The sequence below is a fragment of the Lonchura striata genome, chromosome Z (genome assembly GCF_046129695.1).
Source record: "Lonchura striata isolate bLonStr1 chromosome Z, bLonStr1.mat, whole genome shotgun sequence".
NCBI classification, from domain to species: domain Eukaryota; kingdom Metazoa; phylum Chordata; class Aves; order Passeriformes; family Estrildidae; genus Lonchura; species Lonchura striata.
In genome coordinates this window covers 67,427,456-67,447,213 of record NC_134642.1, presented here as the reverse complement: position 1 = coordinate 67,447,213, position 19,758 = coordinate 67,427,456, and the positions used below count along the sequence as shown (strand labels likewise).

General features: G+C 36.9%; 1 protein-coding gene across 1 annotated transcript in view; it reads right to left on the bottom strand.

Annotated features, from left to right (window-relative positions):
• ADGRV1 (adhesion G protein-coupled receptor V1) overlaps positions 1-19,758 on the bottom strand; it is a 436,592-nt gene that overhangs the window by 76,620 nt on the left and 340,214 nt on the right. The window contains exon 160 of the mRNA XM_077790425.1: positions 187-303. Within this exon, the coding sequence (XP_077646551.1) occupies positions 187-303 (117 nt within the window). The remainder of the gene's footprint in view (positions 1-186; positions 304-19,758) is intronic.

The following is a 19,758-nucleotide window of genomic DNA, read 5'->3' as shown; positions in this document are numbered from 1 at the left end:
GTTTAATAATAGTCATCTAAAGTTTTGGCTTTCTAGTAGCATTGAATTTCAGTGTTCTGTATCTCTCATATATAGACATACAGACATGTATATATATGCACTAAAATATAATAGAAATATAGTGTAACTATCAGTTACTTTTATAGGTGTTCTGTGGTAAATGATAAAAAGGACTAAGAAACCAACCTGAATAAGCATCCAGCTGAACTGGCAGAGGTAAAGGTAATGGGTAACAGATGCGAGGGCAATGCAGCTTTCCTCTGAGATATGCTGGCTCATGTAAGCAGAGGCCAGAAATGAAACCTGTCAGAAGAAAAAAGAATACATGCATATTGGAATTAAACAGAATTAATTTAATATTAATAGTAAGGGTAAAAAAAATTAGTTTGGAAGTAAAACATACACTAAATTACTATTTCAGAGACTCAGGAAAGATATCTTGGACATTTAAAATTCACCCAAAAGAAGTTATACTTAAACATTGTTGACCCCTAAACCAGTTGGATTTGCTGAAGCCTTAGTTGACAAACTGTGGTCTTATACCTAGATGTATTTTTGGCTGGAATGGAAAATAATATTGATACCGCACTGATGTTCTTGTTGTTGCTAGATAATGTTTATCTAGAAGATTAGGGCTTTTTAATTTCCCATTCTCTCCCAGCTAGTAAGTGCTGGCACCACTCTTAAAGGACTTTTTTTCCCACAAATCTGACACCTGACACACTGCTGTGGGAAACCAAGGGTCAAGCTTGAAGAATGAGGAAGCACACCTGAGAGGGAGGGTATGTGTAGGCAAAGAGTCAAGAGAGGTACCCATGGGCCATTTGGAGCTGCCTGCTGTAAAGGGACCCCAGTCCCAGCAGTGACAGTCTTGGGTGGTGCATGTGTAACTTCTTAAGTAGTGTGAGAATGTTCAGGCAGTGGCCTCTCCACAGACTGCACCCTTACATAAAAAGACTACAGAGAGACTAAATATTTACTGTTTAAAATTGCTCCCATGCAACATTAGACATGGGTTTTGCAACTGGGGTACAGATTTTCCTCTCTAAGACTAAGAGAGTTAACTTCTGATTTGAATAAATCCAGATATTTTATCAAGTAAACAAACTCAAGGCATTTACTGTCTTCAGGCTGTCAGACATGTAAGAGTATAATACCTCAGCCCCTAATATAGCAATACTGGACAACAGGAAGGAAGCAACGATTCCTTTGTCTAATACCATACCAGGATTTCACATTTACAAGGCAGTTACAATTTGGGTTTTTTTCCACAAACATGCCAAATATCAAAGGACTATATGTTGGCTGGATATGTAGCCAATACATTGTCTAAGGAACAAAGGTATTCTGACTGCAATGAATGCAGCTAGACAATTTCAACATAGCATTTTAAATTAAAACACAACTCACAAACTTAAGTCTGTCTTCTGTAAATTTCTTTACAGAAGAAATGGCTCTACAAGCAAAATTCATAAAAGTGTTAAAGTGTTCACATAAAGAAAGGTTCTATTAATTCACTGTGCTGATCATTTTCTCTTTGCCTGACAAAAAAATACTACTTTTTTGACCAAGAGCCCAGTAACAGAAATTAATGGGCTCTGGAGACAGATTTTATGTACATAAAATCAGGAGATAGGATAGGTAAAAAAGTTAAAGTTAATTAAGTGATGTGGGATACATGTGGACAATGTATTTACAGCAAAATACTTACATCGTACTGAGTAACCCTTACACAGTCTCATTACCATAAAAGTACCCTTATAAGTATAATGTATAAACTATAATACCTCACCTGAAATTGAAGAATAACAATGAGCAACTGGGGAACTAGTGGATTAAAAATAATTATGACCTGCATTTCAAAATCTAAAGAAAAAAAAATGCATGTTCAATATTTTATGTGGTATTTATCAGCTTCTGTTGGAAACTGGCATCTAATCATAGCCACATAATCATTCAGTTATTAAGAGGTTAACACACAGATTAATAAAGACTGGTCTTTGCCAAATTCTGACACTGCTGAAACAAATCCCATCATCTGGAGTGGGTTACACACAATTGAAATATGTCTGCATTAGCTGCCACCCATGAGGGATAAAAAAGAACTGTTTGTGAAAACAATCCCATGCCACCAGCTCTCTCAAACACTACTAATAGTAATTTGTCTAAGTCTTGAGCAAATGCTTCTACTGACAACAAGCATCTGAGTGGAAAGACTTTATAACCTTTTGCTCTCTGAAGACTTGTGCATATATCAAGGACAGACTGCTAGACTAGAGTAAAATAGGGGATGCAAACAGAAAAGCAGACTGATGGAGTCCTGGAATTTGGACCTTTTGGACTGAATGTTGGTTTGAAAGCATTTTGTATTTATAACCAAGAAACTATAATTCCTAACACTCTCTTGTGCTTCAAGAAAAATAAGGTTTTGCACATTAAAAAAGAGGAGTATATATATATATCAACAGTTTTCCAATTAAAACAATGGACAGAGTCCAAAATATGTGCTAAAAAAGGCCTATCGTTGATAGAAACTGACTTTTCATAAAGGAACAAAGCAGCAATATGGCTGGAGTAATCACTCAGCTAAGAATTCACTGTACTTAGTGGCCTTAGAGTATTTATTAAAAAAAAAAAAGTAAAATATAAAATATTCATAGACTTTGTTATTTTGTATCTTGGTTGGAAGCTACAAATAAGAGTTGGTTAATAACATAAAAATCCCCGCAAACCAACAAATATGCTTTTCCAATAAAGTGCTCCTTAGACTAATTGCCCCATGTCTTCTGTGCCTCACTTAGTAACTATAGGCTGCAACCTTTTATAACAAGGAACCTATTACTTTAATAACAAAAATATGTGCCATCTATTAGAAAAAGTTGTTCCCTCCTGGATCTTTAAAATATATGCTCATTATAATATCAATTGTCCAGAGCTCTTTTTACAGAGAACTTACAGTTTAAATAGTCCTTTTCTATCTTTATATACTGGTATTTAGTTCTATGCTGAAGTTATAACATGTTTTTTCCTCATACTTGTCAAGGTGAACAGTTGTGGTGGTTTTATATTGGAGGCACTCAACAGCAGTGACTTTCTAAGAGAAGCTGCTAGCAGTTTCCTCCATGTCTGATAAAAAGACCTTGAAATAGCTGTGAAGTTGAGAAGTTTGAACAGAAAGAGAGAAGAATGATGAAAGCCCACCAGGGAGAGAAGAAGACCTCTGTTCACAGAGATGAAGATGATCTCAGAGACAAATAAAGAGAACTTTTTCTTTTGAACAGCTCATCCTTAAAACAGTACCCCATAACTTGATAAGGCCCATAAATACAGCCGTCAGAAAAGCTGTGAAAAATGGGAAGAACTTCACAATTGCTGATTTTCTGGATGGGTGCTATTCATGAAAATGAGAAACCATGAGAGAACTATTTTCTTGGGGAGCAGTCTCCATAAATTAACAAGAGAGACTTCTCTCCCTAAGTGAACTGAAGAAAGACTGTTCTAGGAGTAATAAATTGAATTAATTGTACATTGTTAGTGAGAAAGAAAAAGTTGTAAGAGGGAGGAAAAGCGTTCTAAGGATTTTATTCTGATTCTTAATGTTCTTTCTTTTAGTCAGTGTTAATAAAGCTTTCTTCATATCCATTTAAAGTTTTGAGTGTGCTTAGCCTTCCTCCTAATCCAATCTCACAACAAAAAAATAAGTAAGCACATTCTAGTGAGTGCACTGGCATTTGGCCAGCACTGAAAACAACCACATCAGAGCCGACCCAAAATTATTTAATTGATAATCCCATAAAATGCTCAAGTAGCAGGCTTATACTTTTAATAATTTGACTGTGATTGTTCCATACCATCACATGTATGAAGAGTATTTTGTACTGCTGTTTCCAAGTGGTAGGCTATATCTGAACATCACTCCTTCACTAGCTGAGATCTGCTTCTAGTTTCCAGCCTGCACTTTTTCATGGGCAGTATAAACTGACCATGAAAACCAACTGTCTTTATGTCTGTTGTAAGTTTACCAGGTTACATAGAGTTTCCTCCTCCTTGGGGTTTGTACTATCATGAATTTATGGAAAGCAGTAGTACTGTCCCTCAGGCTCCATTTCTCAGGATTAATTGAGCCACTTCACAACAAGTACTCTGAAGAGATGCCTAAACTGATCTGGACAGCAAAAGCAGTTTAGCTCCATGCTTAGATCAATTTACCTTGTTTCTCACCTACATACTGAACCCTACATACTGAAATGCATGCTCGCACATGTGAAAACTTGTCCTTGTGCAAAAAGTCTCTGCAGCTTTTGCTCCAATTTCACTGTTCTTCTATATACTGATGACACATTGATTCTATCCTTCATGAAACACTTAGGGTTGGATGACAAAAAGCTGCAGAGTTTTCACAAGATTCTCATCTAGCACTTTCCTTATCTCTCTATATACCATGCAAAATCTTCTGATCACAGTCATAGCTTTACAGAATAGTTTAGAAGAGACCTTAAATATCATCTAGTTCCAAAATCTCTGCCATCGGTAGTGACACCTTCCATTACACCAGGTTGCTTTAAAGCCTATCCAGCGTGACCTTGAACACTTCCAGGGAAGGGGCAGCTACAGCCTTTCTGGGCAATCTGCGCCAGTTCCTCACTACCCTCACAGCAAATAGTTTCCTAATATCTAAACTTACTGTCAGTTTTAATCCTTTCCCCTTGCTCTTTCACTACATACTCTTGTAAACTGTTTTTCTGCATCTTTCTCATATGCTCCCTTCAGGTACTGGCCACAATTAGGTCACCCCAAAGGCAGACTGAGCAGTTCCAACTCTCCTAGCTTTTCCTCATAAAAGAGATTTTCTATCCCTTTAATCATCTTGGTGGACTTGCTCCAACAGGTCCATGCCCCTTCTTGGCTGGAAACCTCAGACATGATTGGAGTCTCATGAGAGTGAAGCGGCAGGGCCAAATACTGTCCCTCAACCTGCTGGCCACACTGATTTAGGCAGACATATGGTAATACCTCAGTGATCATCACTCGGTGGCCATCATCCAGTGATCATCAGTGGTACACGTAGCTTTCCTTCCTATTTTTAGTCAACTACTTGAGAATTTTGCTGCTAACCTACAAGTTATGACTGCTCAGCTTGTTCTAGAAGATATTCCTGTATTTCACTCTTCAGTCTTCAAAGCTATTCACAGCTTTCTATATGCTACCACACTACCCCTTAGTGTCAGCACTTCTCTACTTCCCACCATCGGTGCATTTTGCCTGGGCATGTTATTTTCTGTCTCACAAACCAGAGCTTTAGAACCAGTACAACACCTCTCTTTGTCACTCTCTCATTGTTGTCTTTTCCCCTTTGTCTTTATCTTCTCAGATCTGAGTTCCTAGACTAATCCTCTTCCATTATTATTTTACTAATTATGTGACATATTCTTGTCAAAGAAAATTATCAGATTAGTTTGGTATGATCTAAGTATAAGCACATATGAATCCTACTCTCTCCTTCATTTATCACTACTGACTTTTGACAGAATTTTTAAAAAAATTATTAGATGCTTCTGATATTGTATTAATAGGCCTCTAGTTGCCAATAATAATTATTTTTTACTATTTATTACTCTTAATATATTATTTTCCTGTAACATATTGGCATACTTGGAAACAAAAGACTTTTTAAAAGCATTTGCTGTGAGACCTGCAAGGTATTCTACAAGTCTTGTCAAAATTAGGATTGGGAGTTTTTCTCTTTCAAACTATGAATGCACCTATTCTTTGACTGTTCCTTCTCTCTTGGTGTCCATAACCTTCACACCATGCTACTAACTCTACACCATCTTGACTTTATTTCAGTGATGATCTTTAATGTGACTATCTTCACTGATGGTGTTAAGATACAACTTTTTTCTGTTTGGCGTCACATCTAATGTATTTACTATTCCTGCCTCACTGCAAATTTTCATCACAAATTTTACATTATTCTCTCTTCATTTATATAAAAGAACTCCCACTCACCTACTATTGGGTCACACAAGACAGAGAGTACTTTGGACCTTATTGGCATAAAAGATTTGGTAATCAGGATGCTTTGGCAAGAGCAAACAGAACTTTGAGGATTAAATCAACTAGCTGAAGATTAAATCAAGTCTTACTGGAAAATAAAATAACATCAAGACTTCTGCAACCAAGAGATGTTGTAAAATGTATAAGTCCATTTATGTGATGATTAACCCAATCATTGTAGTAAAACATTACTAGTCTTCCTAATAGTCTATAAGCATATGTAGTCCACAATAGGTTTGGATTCTTCTGACCATCTCAGAGTCTCCCTATCTTTCTCATCATCGCTGATAACTAACCAACTAACCAACCAACCTTAACAAAAATTCCACACAAGAAGACAACACTATTCTCAAACAAACCAAATGTACAAAGTTTGTTCACAGATGCCAACTATAGATGATGTGAGCAATTCAATGAGCTTTCTAATGATTATAGAACTTATTAAACTCTAAGTTCAGAATTAGCAGACTTTAACCTGGCCTCATAACAGAAATTTATTCTTATACAGAGAAAACAATGAGTGTAAGTTGCCTTTTTAATATTGTAGAAAAGAGAAAAAGAAAGACCAGAAGATTGAAGAAATTCCATACCAATCAGGTAAATAAAAATAAACAGAGAAGTAAGTTGTCTGAAAACTGAAATAATAATTATGTATGAAAAAGGAATATGTGCAATACCAAGCAGTAGCAATTACAGTTTGTCATAGTTAGTGCTGAAATGCTACCATATATTAGACTTTAAAATAAGGATACAGTACATGACACAAGGAAACAACTCTTATCTTTACATTGCAACAAATGAGGAAATACTAAATGTGTTCTTTGCCCCAGACTTTTCTAGTAAGACCAGCCTTCAGAGATGCCATGTCCCAGAAACCAGGAGATTGGAGCAAGGAAGATATACCCTTGGTGGAAGAGGGTCAGGACAGGGCATAATTTAGCACATAGGGCCATGGCACCTGATAGAATGCTCACATGAGTGTTGAGTGAGCTGGCTGTTGTCATTGCAAGACCACTTGAGATAACTGTTCAACAATCAGATAACTAGGAAGTGCCCAAAAATTGGAGGAAAGCAAAGGTCAAGAAGTGCAAGGAGGAGGATCAGTGCAACGACAAGTTGGTCAGCCTCACCTCCACCCTTGGGAATGTGACAGAGCAGCAAATCCTGCAAACAATTTGCAGGCCTATTAAGGATAAGACAATTACCAGAAGTAGCCAGCATGGTTTCAGCAAGGGAAAGTAATGCCTTACCAACCTGATAAACTTCTGTGATGGAGTAAGTCATTGGCCTGGTAGATGAAGAAAGAGCAGCATATATTGTCTACCTGGACTTTACTAAAGTCCACCTGGACTATTTGTCTACCTGGACATTCATTTTTTCTCTGGTAAGATATTCATATATTAGCTGTTGACTTGTGGGCTGGAAATGCAGACAGCAAAGTTGACTGAAAACTTATTTGAAGTTGCTTGGAAAGTACTGATTTTAAGTGGTTTATGTGACAACATTTCATCACTGTTCAAAGAATTGCAATGAAACCGATGAATTTGAAGCACTGTGACAAAAGAAAGAATATTCCTTAAAAAAAGAAACTAAAAAGCTAAAGAAAATAATTTTCCTTGCTTTTTGTGGCAAATCATATCACATAATGTATTTCCATTCAGAGAATGAGCAACACCCAATGAGAATGACTGGAAGGTTTGTCTTTTGAAAACCATAGGTAACTGATTAACCATATTCCAATCAACTCAAACCAGTCTGTCTTAATGTTCTGTCTGAATTTTTCAGCCTGAAAATGCAGTAAATACTGAAAAAAATATTTTATAAAGAAACAAGTCTATGCATTATTAGCCATACAAATTGTAAACCAAGAAGTTTCAGCACTGATACTGCAAGTGTTACAACCATGAGAGAGTAAGTTAAATAAAAGGTAAAAAAAAATATAAAGCAGTAAAACATAATTTATAGTTTTAAGAACTGAAAAATGTTTTCACAAGCAGAGAATAAATCTGAGAAGAATAATCTTTCCCAGTTGCAAGAAGTGACGAAAAGACAGCATGTTGTGATGGGTCAAGAAAAAAGACAGAGAACACCTTGCAAAACTTTAGGGGAGGAGCTCTGGATCAGGAAACCTAGCAAATATAAAAGCATCAAGCAGCTGGACAACAAGCATTTAGCCCTGGAAGATGGCACAGGCATAAGGTCTGACAAATATGCTCACAACAGTTTTACACTCCCATTTCAACAGGAAGCACTCTGCCTCTTGCAACTGAGAAAAACACCTTTCCCACCTGTAGAAACCTTTAGAGCAACTGGTTGATTATTTTAAAACACTTTGGAGTGCACATATGAGGAACACATCAATATATTTATGCCACGTTTTTGCAATTTCATACTATGAACTCACAAAGCTTTAGACCTTCTCATCTTCTAGACAGACATGGGTTCTTATATGTCTTACTGAAATGGATCCTAACAGTGGCCACGTGATTTCTTTTAACATTAAACAATTTTTTGTCTTTTATAAATTTTATTAAATTGTCTACATGGAGATTGTCTGCCCTATAGAGATGGTTTATATGGATCTATATTAAAAAATAAGAGAAAACAGAGCCCAACCACATGCTATCTATGATTATACCAACCCAATCTCAATAGAGGAAGAGTATCAAGACCAAAATTTAAAGTGCTGTTCCTTTTGTTGGATTTAATTGCAATGAGCAATAACATAGGAAAATAAACACATTTAAACTCAAATGTCCTCACTGAACTGATCTCTTATGCTTTGATTTTACTTTATATGGGTAAAAAAGGGGTTCCCCCCTTGAACACAGGGACACTGCTTAATAATAGTGCTTATGAATCTTACTTTTTGTTGCTGCTCCATAGGACTAGACAGCACTGATGTGAGCCAAGTATTCTTGAGTTTTGTGTTCTGATATTAAATGCCAGGACAAAAATACCAAGAAGGGATGTACAAAAAACTGGAGAGATTCATGGACACCAGCAAATATTCTAAGTCACTCTTTTTGGAAAAAGTAACAATAAAACATATAGCATGTATCAGAGCACAGATGAAAAGGTTATATAAGTTAGAAGATTCAAAACATAGTATTTAACTGGGTGAAAAGTTCCACAACTAGCTTTTTTATTTAATATTTATTCTGTATTAATAGTTTTTAAATAAGCAGGTAAAGTTCCTTTGTGAATTTATGTGAATGCTAAATGACTTCACTGATCATTACATGGCTTATTTGAGAGGTGTGCTTTGTAATTGACACCACAAAAAAAACATATATATGGGTTTAGCTTTATTTGTGTTTTCAGTTAAGTCAGTGAACATACATACTAAAAAATAAGTACCTTATGAACAGCAGTACCATAGTCTTACTCTATAATTTATGTACATTGTGTATTTTAGAGTTATTTTATTTTTATAATTGATTTACTTGGATTGTTTATTCTTTATCACTGTAAACTGACATTGTAAGACAGCTACCTGAAATAAAATATTTTGAAATGCTGAAATTATATTTACAACAGTGACCCACAGTGCTTTTGTAAATATGTTTACACTTTATTAAGCAGCAGCAGAACTAGCAATCATTTTCAGTAGTGATTAGACATCAGTAACCATATCTTACTCATTCATTTCCCCCAGCTAGGCAGGAAGGTAGTAGGTTTCATGCTGGGTTCAATCTGTCTTTGGTTCAAAGCCCTCTTTGCTTCCCATTTTTAGGTACATGGACATTTTTTTTTGCTTCTCTGAGCAAGGAGGTAATAATCTGAGGGTGCAGGATAGAGGAGGAGGGTGTGAGGCACCATGATGTAGAGCCCATCAGCACTCAGCTGGCTATGTAGTTGAAGTTAGCTGTTGGGGAAAGACTGGGGTAGCTCACATCCTCCTCAAAACAAGCCTGAAACAAGCACCTAAGTGCATGAGGTCCTCTAACATAGTTTGTCTTCCGCTCCAATCATACTGTACCTTATAAATAATATGTTGAGGAAAAATAAGGAATAACATGCTATTAGAAGGTCCTAACCCATTTACATCCAGATTCAGAAAAATTTATCTGGCATAATACCCTACAAAAAGTTTTTGTCATCACCTTCATTTAGATCTGCAACAAAGATAGATGTTGCTTTTGTTACTCATTACAGAACAAGAGCTAGACATCCTGTCCTGCTGAAATATTCACAATAACATAACAGTTTTAATGGAATAATGCAAAGATAAGGTGAAAAACCTTTGTAAAACTATCAAAAATGTATCTACAGTCTCCCAGGTTCAAGTACTCACATAGAGCTCAGGGCTCTGCTCTGAATGTGCTAATTTGACAGGTCCAAAACAAGCTCCTCTGACGGACTTTAATTTTCTACAGTAAGATCAGTGTGATATTGTTTTCTATCTAGAAGCCAAATAAGACCCAGAGCAGATCTGCCATGACATATTAATTTACTCTAGCGGTTTCTCAGGTTGGATCTATATTCACTTATGGGTTTAATCAGGAAAACCTTTCAGTAACATGGCTTCTCACCTCCTACATTGCTGGATGGAGTTTTTCTTGAAGCTCAGGTATAAGTTTCCAGCAAAAAGCACACACAAATTTGATGACATGACCATTTGTGAACTCTAAACTGAATTCAGGACTCTACCCAGGTCCAACAAAATGTGATGTTGGGCAAGTAAAATTACTGCAATGGAAAAACATCTGATGACCTCTGATCCTTTGTGTAAATAATTCAGAATGGTCAGTGCCCTATGTCCCATGGTCAATGCCCCAAGCCTGTCAGTGTTTAGGAGGCATATGGACAACACCCTTAAAAAAATGCTTGAGCAATTTCTCGTCCTTGAAGTGATCAGGCCATGGGTCTCAATGATTGTGGTAGGTCTCTTCCAGTCAGAAATATTAAAGAAATATTTAATATCTAAAGATGAGAAATAGAAAATTATTCCACAGAACCTAGATGCTGTCTGGAGTAACGTGCAACTCTTCACCTGCTTGCCTGCAGATTTCCGCATGTAGCAGTCACAGCACAGGGTAGGTAGGGTCGACTCACCATAAACTGGGGTCAGGATACAATCAGAATGCAGCCATGAATACTATTTTGAGCATGGTAGAAAAGGAATCTCATGTTCCTCAACATGGCTAGTCAATTGTGAAGGATAAGCTGTGTGTTGCACTCACGCGCTGGAGGACAGGGATGCAACCAGCTCTAGTAGAGGTTGTCTCTGCTCACAACAGTGGGGTTGAAAATAAAAAACCTTAAGCTCCTTCTAACTCAATTTGTTCTATGATTCTATAACTATCTATCTTCTTAAAAATGAAATAACCAAAATGTAATTCCAGACAAAGAGTGTCTTCTGGTTTCATAATGCTTCAGTAGCAAAACTCTGCCTAAATATTATCTCCTCTATACAGCTCTGAAATCATCTTGAGGGGTTTTTCTTTTTATTTTTAGTTAAAAGGCAATAGGTTTAGCAAAAACTCCTAATTTGAGGTAATCTGAGACATTTACAGAATCAGTAGCTGCACACACAGATCAAAATGCAGGTATACTAAAAATGCAACTCCTAACAGAAGGCTAGTGTTAGTAAATGATTATTATTCTCAGCAGTACCTCTGTTGGTAGAGTGCATGCTGTCTACAGTCTCAGAAAAAAATCCCCAGAAGTTTACATACATAGAAAGAAATCTTTACAAGACCATGGGATCTGTCTTCATCTATTAGTTGGAAGAGCTATTCTAACATTAAGTCTGGTGTGAGATGAAACAATACTAATTGATGTAATTCAGGTTTTGCCAGAAACTTTTAAAACATAAGCACATTTACTTAACATTTACTTACAAACAAAGCATTCTTCAACAAGGGCTAATAGGTAATTTACCTAGTTCTATTATTAATTTTAAACTATGATATCAAAGAAATGTTCACTCAGTCAACTAATGATGACAGGAGACAGTCTCAAAGCCCACTAGGAAAGGTTCAGGTAGGACAGCAGGAGGAACTTTTCCACAGAAAGGGTGATCAGACATTGGAATGGACTGCCCAGGCATGTGGATGACTCACCACTTTTAGAGGTGTTAGAGAAAAGATTGAATGTGGCACTTAGTGCCAGGGTCTAGCTGACACAGTGGTGTTCAGTCAAAGGTTGGACTTGATCTCAGGATTCTTTTCAAACCTAACTGATTCTGTGATTCTGTAAATTCAGTGATCTGTATAGTTGTGGTTTTTTTGGTTTTTTTTTTTGTTTGTTTTGTTTTGGTTTTTTTTTTTTTTTTTTTTGTTTTGTGTGTTTTGTAAATATAGGAAACTTTTTTTGCTGTTTTCTCTGTGCAAAAGGCTTCAAACTGCAGAGCAGCAAAAGGTTTACTGACCTAACAGAAACAGAAAAAATCCCTCTAGATTTTGTTTGTGCTAGTGGAAAGATTGAATTTTTAACCCATAATAATCAATGCCACTTAGAAATTGCATAGGCTTTAACAAGCAGTAAAGACTTAAGGTGATGGCACTTGAAGACAGGGGTTTTCAGATGTGTATAATAAAATCACTGGGGTCATGCCAGCTAATATAAATTATTAAATAGCATTAAATAATGTCTTATTAGACATAGTTTATCTGTTACTTATGGACTCATCTCATCTCTAAGCAAATGGGGGAAACAACTAGATCACTAGTGCTATGAGTATTAACTTAGATAAAAAACAAAGACAAATGCACTAAATATGCCAAAAAGGTAAGGATCCTAGAATTGTACTCACCCCAAAGCAATAGCGTCGACTAGGTATTAAATACAACTTTTAGTACACACATTATTGTAAAAACAAATTCCAGAAATGGTTCAAGTATTTATAGAATTCAGAAGGTGAATCCTCCTGCCACGGACTTTATTCAGGGGTACAGACTGAATCACTTTTTCAAACAAAAACACAGAGATCTCCTTATTTAGCTAGAACCTGTGCTCTGTGATTCTGCCAACATGAAATGAAAATGAAACATGAAGTGAAAATGAACTGCAGAGAAAATTAGCTATTCCCAAAATTATTGTTATTCCATTGTCTTAACACAATAAGTTATTTAAAATACACTAGTGTTTATCTTGGAATAAGAGCACATGTTTATGAAATTGGTCTGAAAAATTACTCTGTAGTGCTTGCTACATGATTTTTATATTTAGGGGCCAGAACTTCTAATAAACACTACAGAATATAGTGTATCTATAATAATTTCCATATATATAATGAGAATACAGAACACATTATCTCATTATCTTCTTTTTTAAGTAAATAGGCTTGCAGATAGTAGTCCCACTCTGGTCTGGGTTGCGGGTGATTTTTCAGCTGTGCCTAGCAGAGGAAAGAAAGCACCCAATGGGTCCAGCCCACTGCTTCACCTGCTGTTCCCTGCTGAGGAGGGTGCTGACCCTGGATCAGCTCTCTTCATCTGCCACTGGAACTGCTCTGTAAGCTCCTGCCTTCCTGGGAGGGATCTGACACCATCTCATCCCTTTGTCCTTCAAGCCACGTGAATAACCCTGTCAAGTGCAATCCTGGGAAGGGTATTTCTGCATTTCAGCTCTGACTCATATTCCACTTGTCACTGACGAGGACCCCCAGGGTCCCTTTCCATGGCACTGCTTTCCAGCATCTTATTTCCCAGTCTGTCATTGCACAGTCCTGCCCAGGAGTCTATAGTAAACTCTCATTTCATTTGTTTGCCCCTTGGCTCTAACCCAGAGGCTCTCAACTGCACTACTGTGAGCTCCATGCACCCTAACCCATCTGTTACACACAGTGCCATCCCCCAGCCTCTTCTGCCCTGCCTATCCCTCCTCCAGAGCCTGGAACCATCCAACAGGGCACTTCAGTCACAGGACTCATTCCAACAGGTTTTGCTTGTGCCACATGTCAAATCTCTGGGACACAGCAAAGGCCTTGAGCTCCTCTTGTGTGTTCCTCATGCTCTGTGCATTATTGTAGAAACATTTCAGGTGTGGTACACTGTAACCAACACCTCCTGAAGGAGATTGAGGGATCTCATTGCTCATCACTCGAGCCTGGTGTTTTTCCTTTCCAAGCTAGTTTAAAGCTCTGCCAATGAGTTCCACTACCTGCTGTGCTAGAGATCTTCCTTCCGTCTGTATTCTATCACATGTCAGTAGACTAACTGTTGAATAGATTATCCCATGATAAAAAAGCCCCATTTTGTTTCCAGTTACATCATCCTCAGAGCCAGATATTGACCCAGTGGATGTGCCTATTCCTATCAATATTATTCCTAATAGGGTAGCAATTTCCAAACCACTTTCTGTTTTATTGTGTCAAACTGAAACCAGAAAAAGAAACAAAAAACAATTCAAATTATTTTCCAACCAACCCACTTGCATAAAAATTGTTTTTAGACAATGAAATATTTAACAGGTGATTAAGACACTACAGTATTCTCAGGTTCAAGTACGATATCTTCTACTGTACATTCTACAAGAGTGAGGAAAACTTGTCGTATGTAATGATCATACTGTATTTTTAATTATAGCTAAACTATTATCCAGACCACTCTATGTGCCACTAGTTGAGTGCCAAAAAATGCTTCAAGAATAGAAAAATCTTCTGTAGCTTCATAGAATGTATACGATATACTGCTGTGAAATGGAGAATTTCTTTCAAATCATAACTTACATACAGCATTCATCATGAGAAGGATAAATACCCATGGCTTAATATTTTTTTCTGGGACTCTTTTAAATACTGGATATGCTCCTGCCGCTCATTGCACAAAGACTACTTTCTTCTTGACTTGACAGAATCAAAGAACTTTATATCTAAATTCTTTAAAAAAGAGTAATTTTTAAGCTAATAGCTGCCTAGTCCAGTTTAGATTCCTTCTCTCAGATGACTGCAGCTCCTCTGCAGCTCAGTTGCTGTAAAATTTAGAGCTGTTAAAGTTCAGCAGGCCCAAAATGATGAATATTTCTCATGCATGTGTGGCAATTCTGCAGGCAAAAAGAAGTTGACAGAAGACAGAGTTCTGAAAAAAAGTGTATACTTAGATTGTATATACAATGAAAACAAGCTGAGCAGAACAGTTTTGTGTATGGGAGTGCATGCAAGAAAGCAAACACCCGCTCTGCTTAACTGATAATTCTAAAGCAATTAACCACATTTACTTTCAACACAGGAACAAAAGCACTTTTTCTGCAACCTCTCTTTTTCTAGGAACATGGTATTATCCTTAGCTTTTATTTCAATGCCAGCCAAATATAGAGAATATTTTTCTTAAACACTCACACATCTCAACCCTATCTTCTTACAGAATTCATTCCTGTACTTAGTTGCAACATTTTTCTTCTTCCTACAGAAACAGGGATGTTTTTGCTGTGACCAAGCATTTCAAATTATTCCTATGCTTGACTATACTAATAATAGCAACTGCTGTCTTCAGACCACTCATTTGTTAAATTAATCAACACCAGAAGGTCAAATGAACATAAAGCAGCTTATTCATTTATTAACTGAAATAACCTCATCACCATGTTTTGGTTTTCTATTTCTTCTTTATATTTTCATGCAGTCAAATAGCATAGAAATATCTTTTGAGCTCCAAACTTGCATTGATTACATGCTACTTGCTTTTTGACACCATAGAGAAACTGAATTTTGTAATCTCAAAGAAAACAATTTCCTTAACTCCTCAGTCATGTGTGGAGGCATCTTATGCCACCCATCTCCAGGCCATGTTTGCAAATAGCCCAAACTCATGTCCACAGGCCCTTTGGCACAGTGAGGAGAGAATTTCTGCCATGCATGACCACCTTGTTGGGAATTTTTAGGAGACCAGTGGCTTTGTTCAAAAGAACCAGGTGGGAATTAGGGGAGGACAAGGGTAAGGTCATTGTTAGTGGGATGGCCACGGTTTGCCCTGGTCCCCTGGTGCCTTAAATCAATATCTGTTACAGTCCAGTGGTGAAAACTGATCATGTGGCCCTGTTGGAAGCATTAAAGTGCAGGTGCATGCCTGCAGGAGAGTACCAGCGAACAGAAAGAGATAAAAGAATGGTGACACATGCCTAAATTTAGGTGTTCCACTGCCCTGGATTTAAAAGCAGCTGAGACCACACTGGATCCTATGGTGGTGACTATACGTGGAGGCTAACAGCTAGCCTGAAGGCCTCACAGTTATGAGTGATCCTAACTATAATTTTATAACTGAAACATGACTAATTATATAACTAATTATATAATTACTTTGATTATATAACTTGCCCAGTCTGGGCTGCTAGGGACACGGGCAGCTATTGGCTGGTTGTCCAGGTGGCAACTGGTTCAGCCAATCAGGAGACCTTCAAAACTAAATAAGGAGAATAAATGCCACTCAATGAAAGTTGGCTGTTGTCATATGACCCTTGGTGTGTTTTGTCACATATCTGTCTCCAATGTCAGCAACAACTGAACACATTATTCTCTCTTTTTTCTTTCTTTCTCTCCTTCTTTTCCTATCTTCTATGTCTCAAAATGTCTCTCTGTAAGCCAGACCTTAAAAAATCCAATCAATGCCTTGTTAAGTGCCTTGTTGTGTTTGGATAAGTTAAAATTTGTGAAGTGCCTTACTTTCTCTGAGTTGTTTCAAAATTTGCCAATGTTCTCAATGTTCTGAAGTTTGCAAGTACAAGTTTGTTTTGAAACTCCTGAGAATTTTGTTGTTTCTCCAGAAATTCTCCAGAATTTTGTTGTTTTCACCTCGATGCAGCTCAGAGTAAATCAAATAACTTTCCTCTAAATCTGGCAAGTGGACTAAGGCATTACAGAGTTCAAGAAGAATTCAGGGATCTCCTAAAATTTCTGAGCAATTGCATGCTTCCACAATAGCCCCTTTGGACAAAATAGACAAAACTGGCCATTTGGTGTGGTATAAAATTTGTGCAAAGTACCTAATTGGTAGAGAAATGAAGAATTGGAGGGATGCTATCTGCTTCTTCAGTTCTTCAACACTAAAAAACATAGGCAAAATAGAAGCCTTACCTAGTTTGTTCAACTGTGTTGCTGGTGTAAAACCCATCTTGTCCTCCAAATTGTGCTGTGAGCAAAGTGTAGCTACAGCAGTATTACTGCAAGAAACGTTTGCATATCCCTCTGAACCTGTATATCTCTGCTTTTGACTGGATGTAAACATACAACAGTCACATTCTGAAAATACAGAATTAGGCAAATGTTTAAAAGACCTGGTGTACAGCATATGCCAGGCTAAACCTTTCCTACACAGACACAGATCCCTCACTGCAGATTTTCCTTTGCTTCACTAATTTGCACACAGGCAGCAACAAAACTCAGTCTTATTTGGAAGCAATGTGAATGTAATCAAAAAACTTAAGTTCTACTTTTCACTTCACGGGATTAGTCATTTAAACCTTTTGTCACTGTGAAGTATAAATTTATACAATTGAAAAAAGTATTATTCTTCTATGTTTTACTGCATTTTTAGTCTTGAGTAGAAATGTAAAGCTCTAAGGTTACAAAAATTAGTATCAATGCAGAACAAAAGATCCCAAAATTCTGTTCATAGTTCTTCCCTTTCACTGTCTCAACCCTGTTACTTTGTTTGCTAGTTATCAGTACCATCTTAGAGCTGTTGATATAACTGCTTAAGACAGAGCATAAATTCAAAATGTTTTAGAGACTAAAATATGAAGTTCCCTTTCATTGTCTCCTTAGGCAAATTACATGTAAATAAAATCCACATGGAAAAAGTATAAAAATCCCACATGAGTGAAATTTAGGAAATGTCACTCTTCTGACCATTTGGATTGGAGTGTAGGTAAAGACTGCCTCTCAGTGGGCATATCTGTTTTTGTCAAAGCGGAAGTCACAAAAGTAACTGTAAACCACCACCATCATATGTGTTCTCAAATGTGTTCTATTTGTCACTAAGCAAATAAACCTGAACAAGATTGCCATCAAGCATTTCCCAAGAAAATTCAGCAATTCCTATGATTTACTATACTTTTGTGTGCTATTACATGTGTCATAACAGGATCACAGAATCACACAGGCTCACAGAATCAATTAGGCTGGAAAAGAACTCTGACATCATCTCTGACATCAAACTCTGACTGAAAACTACTATGCCAATGAGACTATGGCACTAAGTCCAGTTTTTCCTTAAGTGATTCAACCACCTCCCTGGACAGCCCATTTCAATGTTTAACCACCCTTTCTGTGGAGAAGTCCTTCCTAATATCCAACCTAAACCTCCCCTAGTGCAGCTTGAATCTATTTCCTCACATCCTGTTGCCAGTTGTCCAGGAGAAGAGATTGGCCCTCACCTGGCTAAAACCTGGAGTTGCACAGTGTGATAAAGTCACCACTGAACCTCCTTTTCTTGAGAGTAAATAACCCCAACTCCATCAGCCACTCCTCATAGGTCTTGTGTTCCAGACCCTTCATCAACTCCATTACACTTCTTTGAACCCACTCAAGCACCTCAATGATCTTCCTAAACAGAGGGGTCCAAATCTGAGCCCAGTTCAGTGACCTCACTAGTGCCCAGTATAGGAGGTCAGTCATTGCCCTGCCACATTATTGCTGACCGGGCCAGGATGTCTTCTTGGCCTTCTGTGCCACCTGGGCACAGCTCACTCATGTTCAGTCACCTATTGACAAGCACCCTCAGGCACTTTTGTGCTGAGCCACTTTCCAGCCACTCTGTCGCCAGCCTGTAACTCCGCATGGGGTTGTCGTGGACAAAGTTCAGGACCCAGCAATTGCTCTTGTTGAGCCTCCTACCTTTGGTCTTAGTTTATCTTTCAAGTTATAAGAAATGGAATTCCTACACTTAAAATACAGGAGTTTTTTATGGGAATAAAAAAGATTTTTTTTTTCAGCTACACACATAAATAGTGATCTTTTCTTCATATTCAAGTATACTTCGGCTAATTTTATAACTTACCACTACCCCCACAAGAAAATCTTAATGTCAGCAAAGGTCTTGAAAAAACATCATGAACTGATCATTTTACCAGGAGTATTAACTCATTTCCCCCCAACCAAGACCAACTGGGTAAATAGCTGGTACTCTGCTCTCAAACCCCTTAATTAACACTACATGTCTTCCAAACTAAATTTTAAACTAAAGGATGTTTGCTTTGACAACAATGAAAACAAAACAATAAAAATAAAACCATCAAAAAAGTCTAAGGAATAAAATAAAATAAAATAAAATAAAATAAAATAAAATAAAATAAAATAAAATAAAATAAAATAAAATAAAATAAAATAAAATAAAATAAAATAAAATAAAATAAAATAAAATAAAATAAAATAAAATAAAATAAAATAAAAAATAACCAGGTGCAATCTGTAAGGTATTTTGTAATACTCCAATGACAGTGAGTATGTGAAAACAATGACAATTTGGAAGAGATTACTATGAACTAAATAAAGACCAAACAGTAGATTGGTATCTTTCATAGCATATTTTACTATTTGATAGAACAACATATTTTATTTTGTGTTGAAGTAAGCAGTTCAACAGCAATGACATAAGAGTGAGATGGAAATTAGTAAATTTTGTTTAATTATAGGGTTGTTTTTCCCGTGTTTATATCCCACTTTTGATTTTAGTTTATAGTAACTTTATTACACTAATCTATATCTTCTTCTGTAGTGCTTTGAAATTTTTATTATATTATTTTTATTCCCTCAGTTGT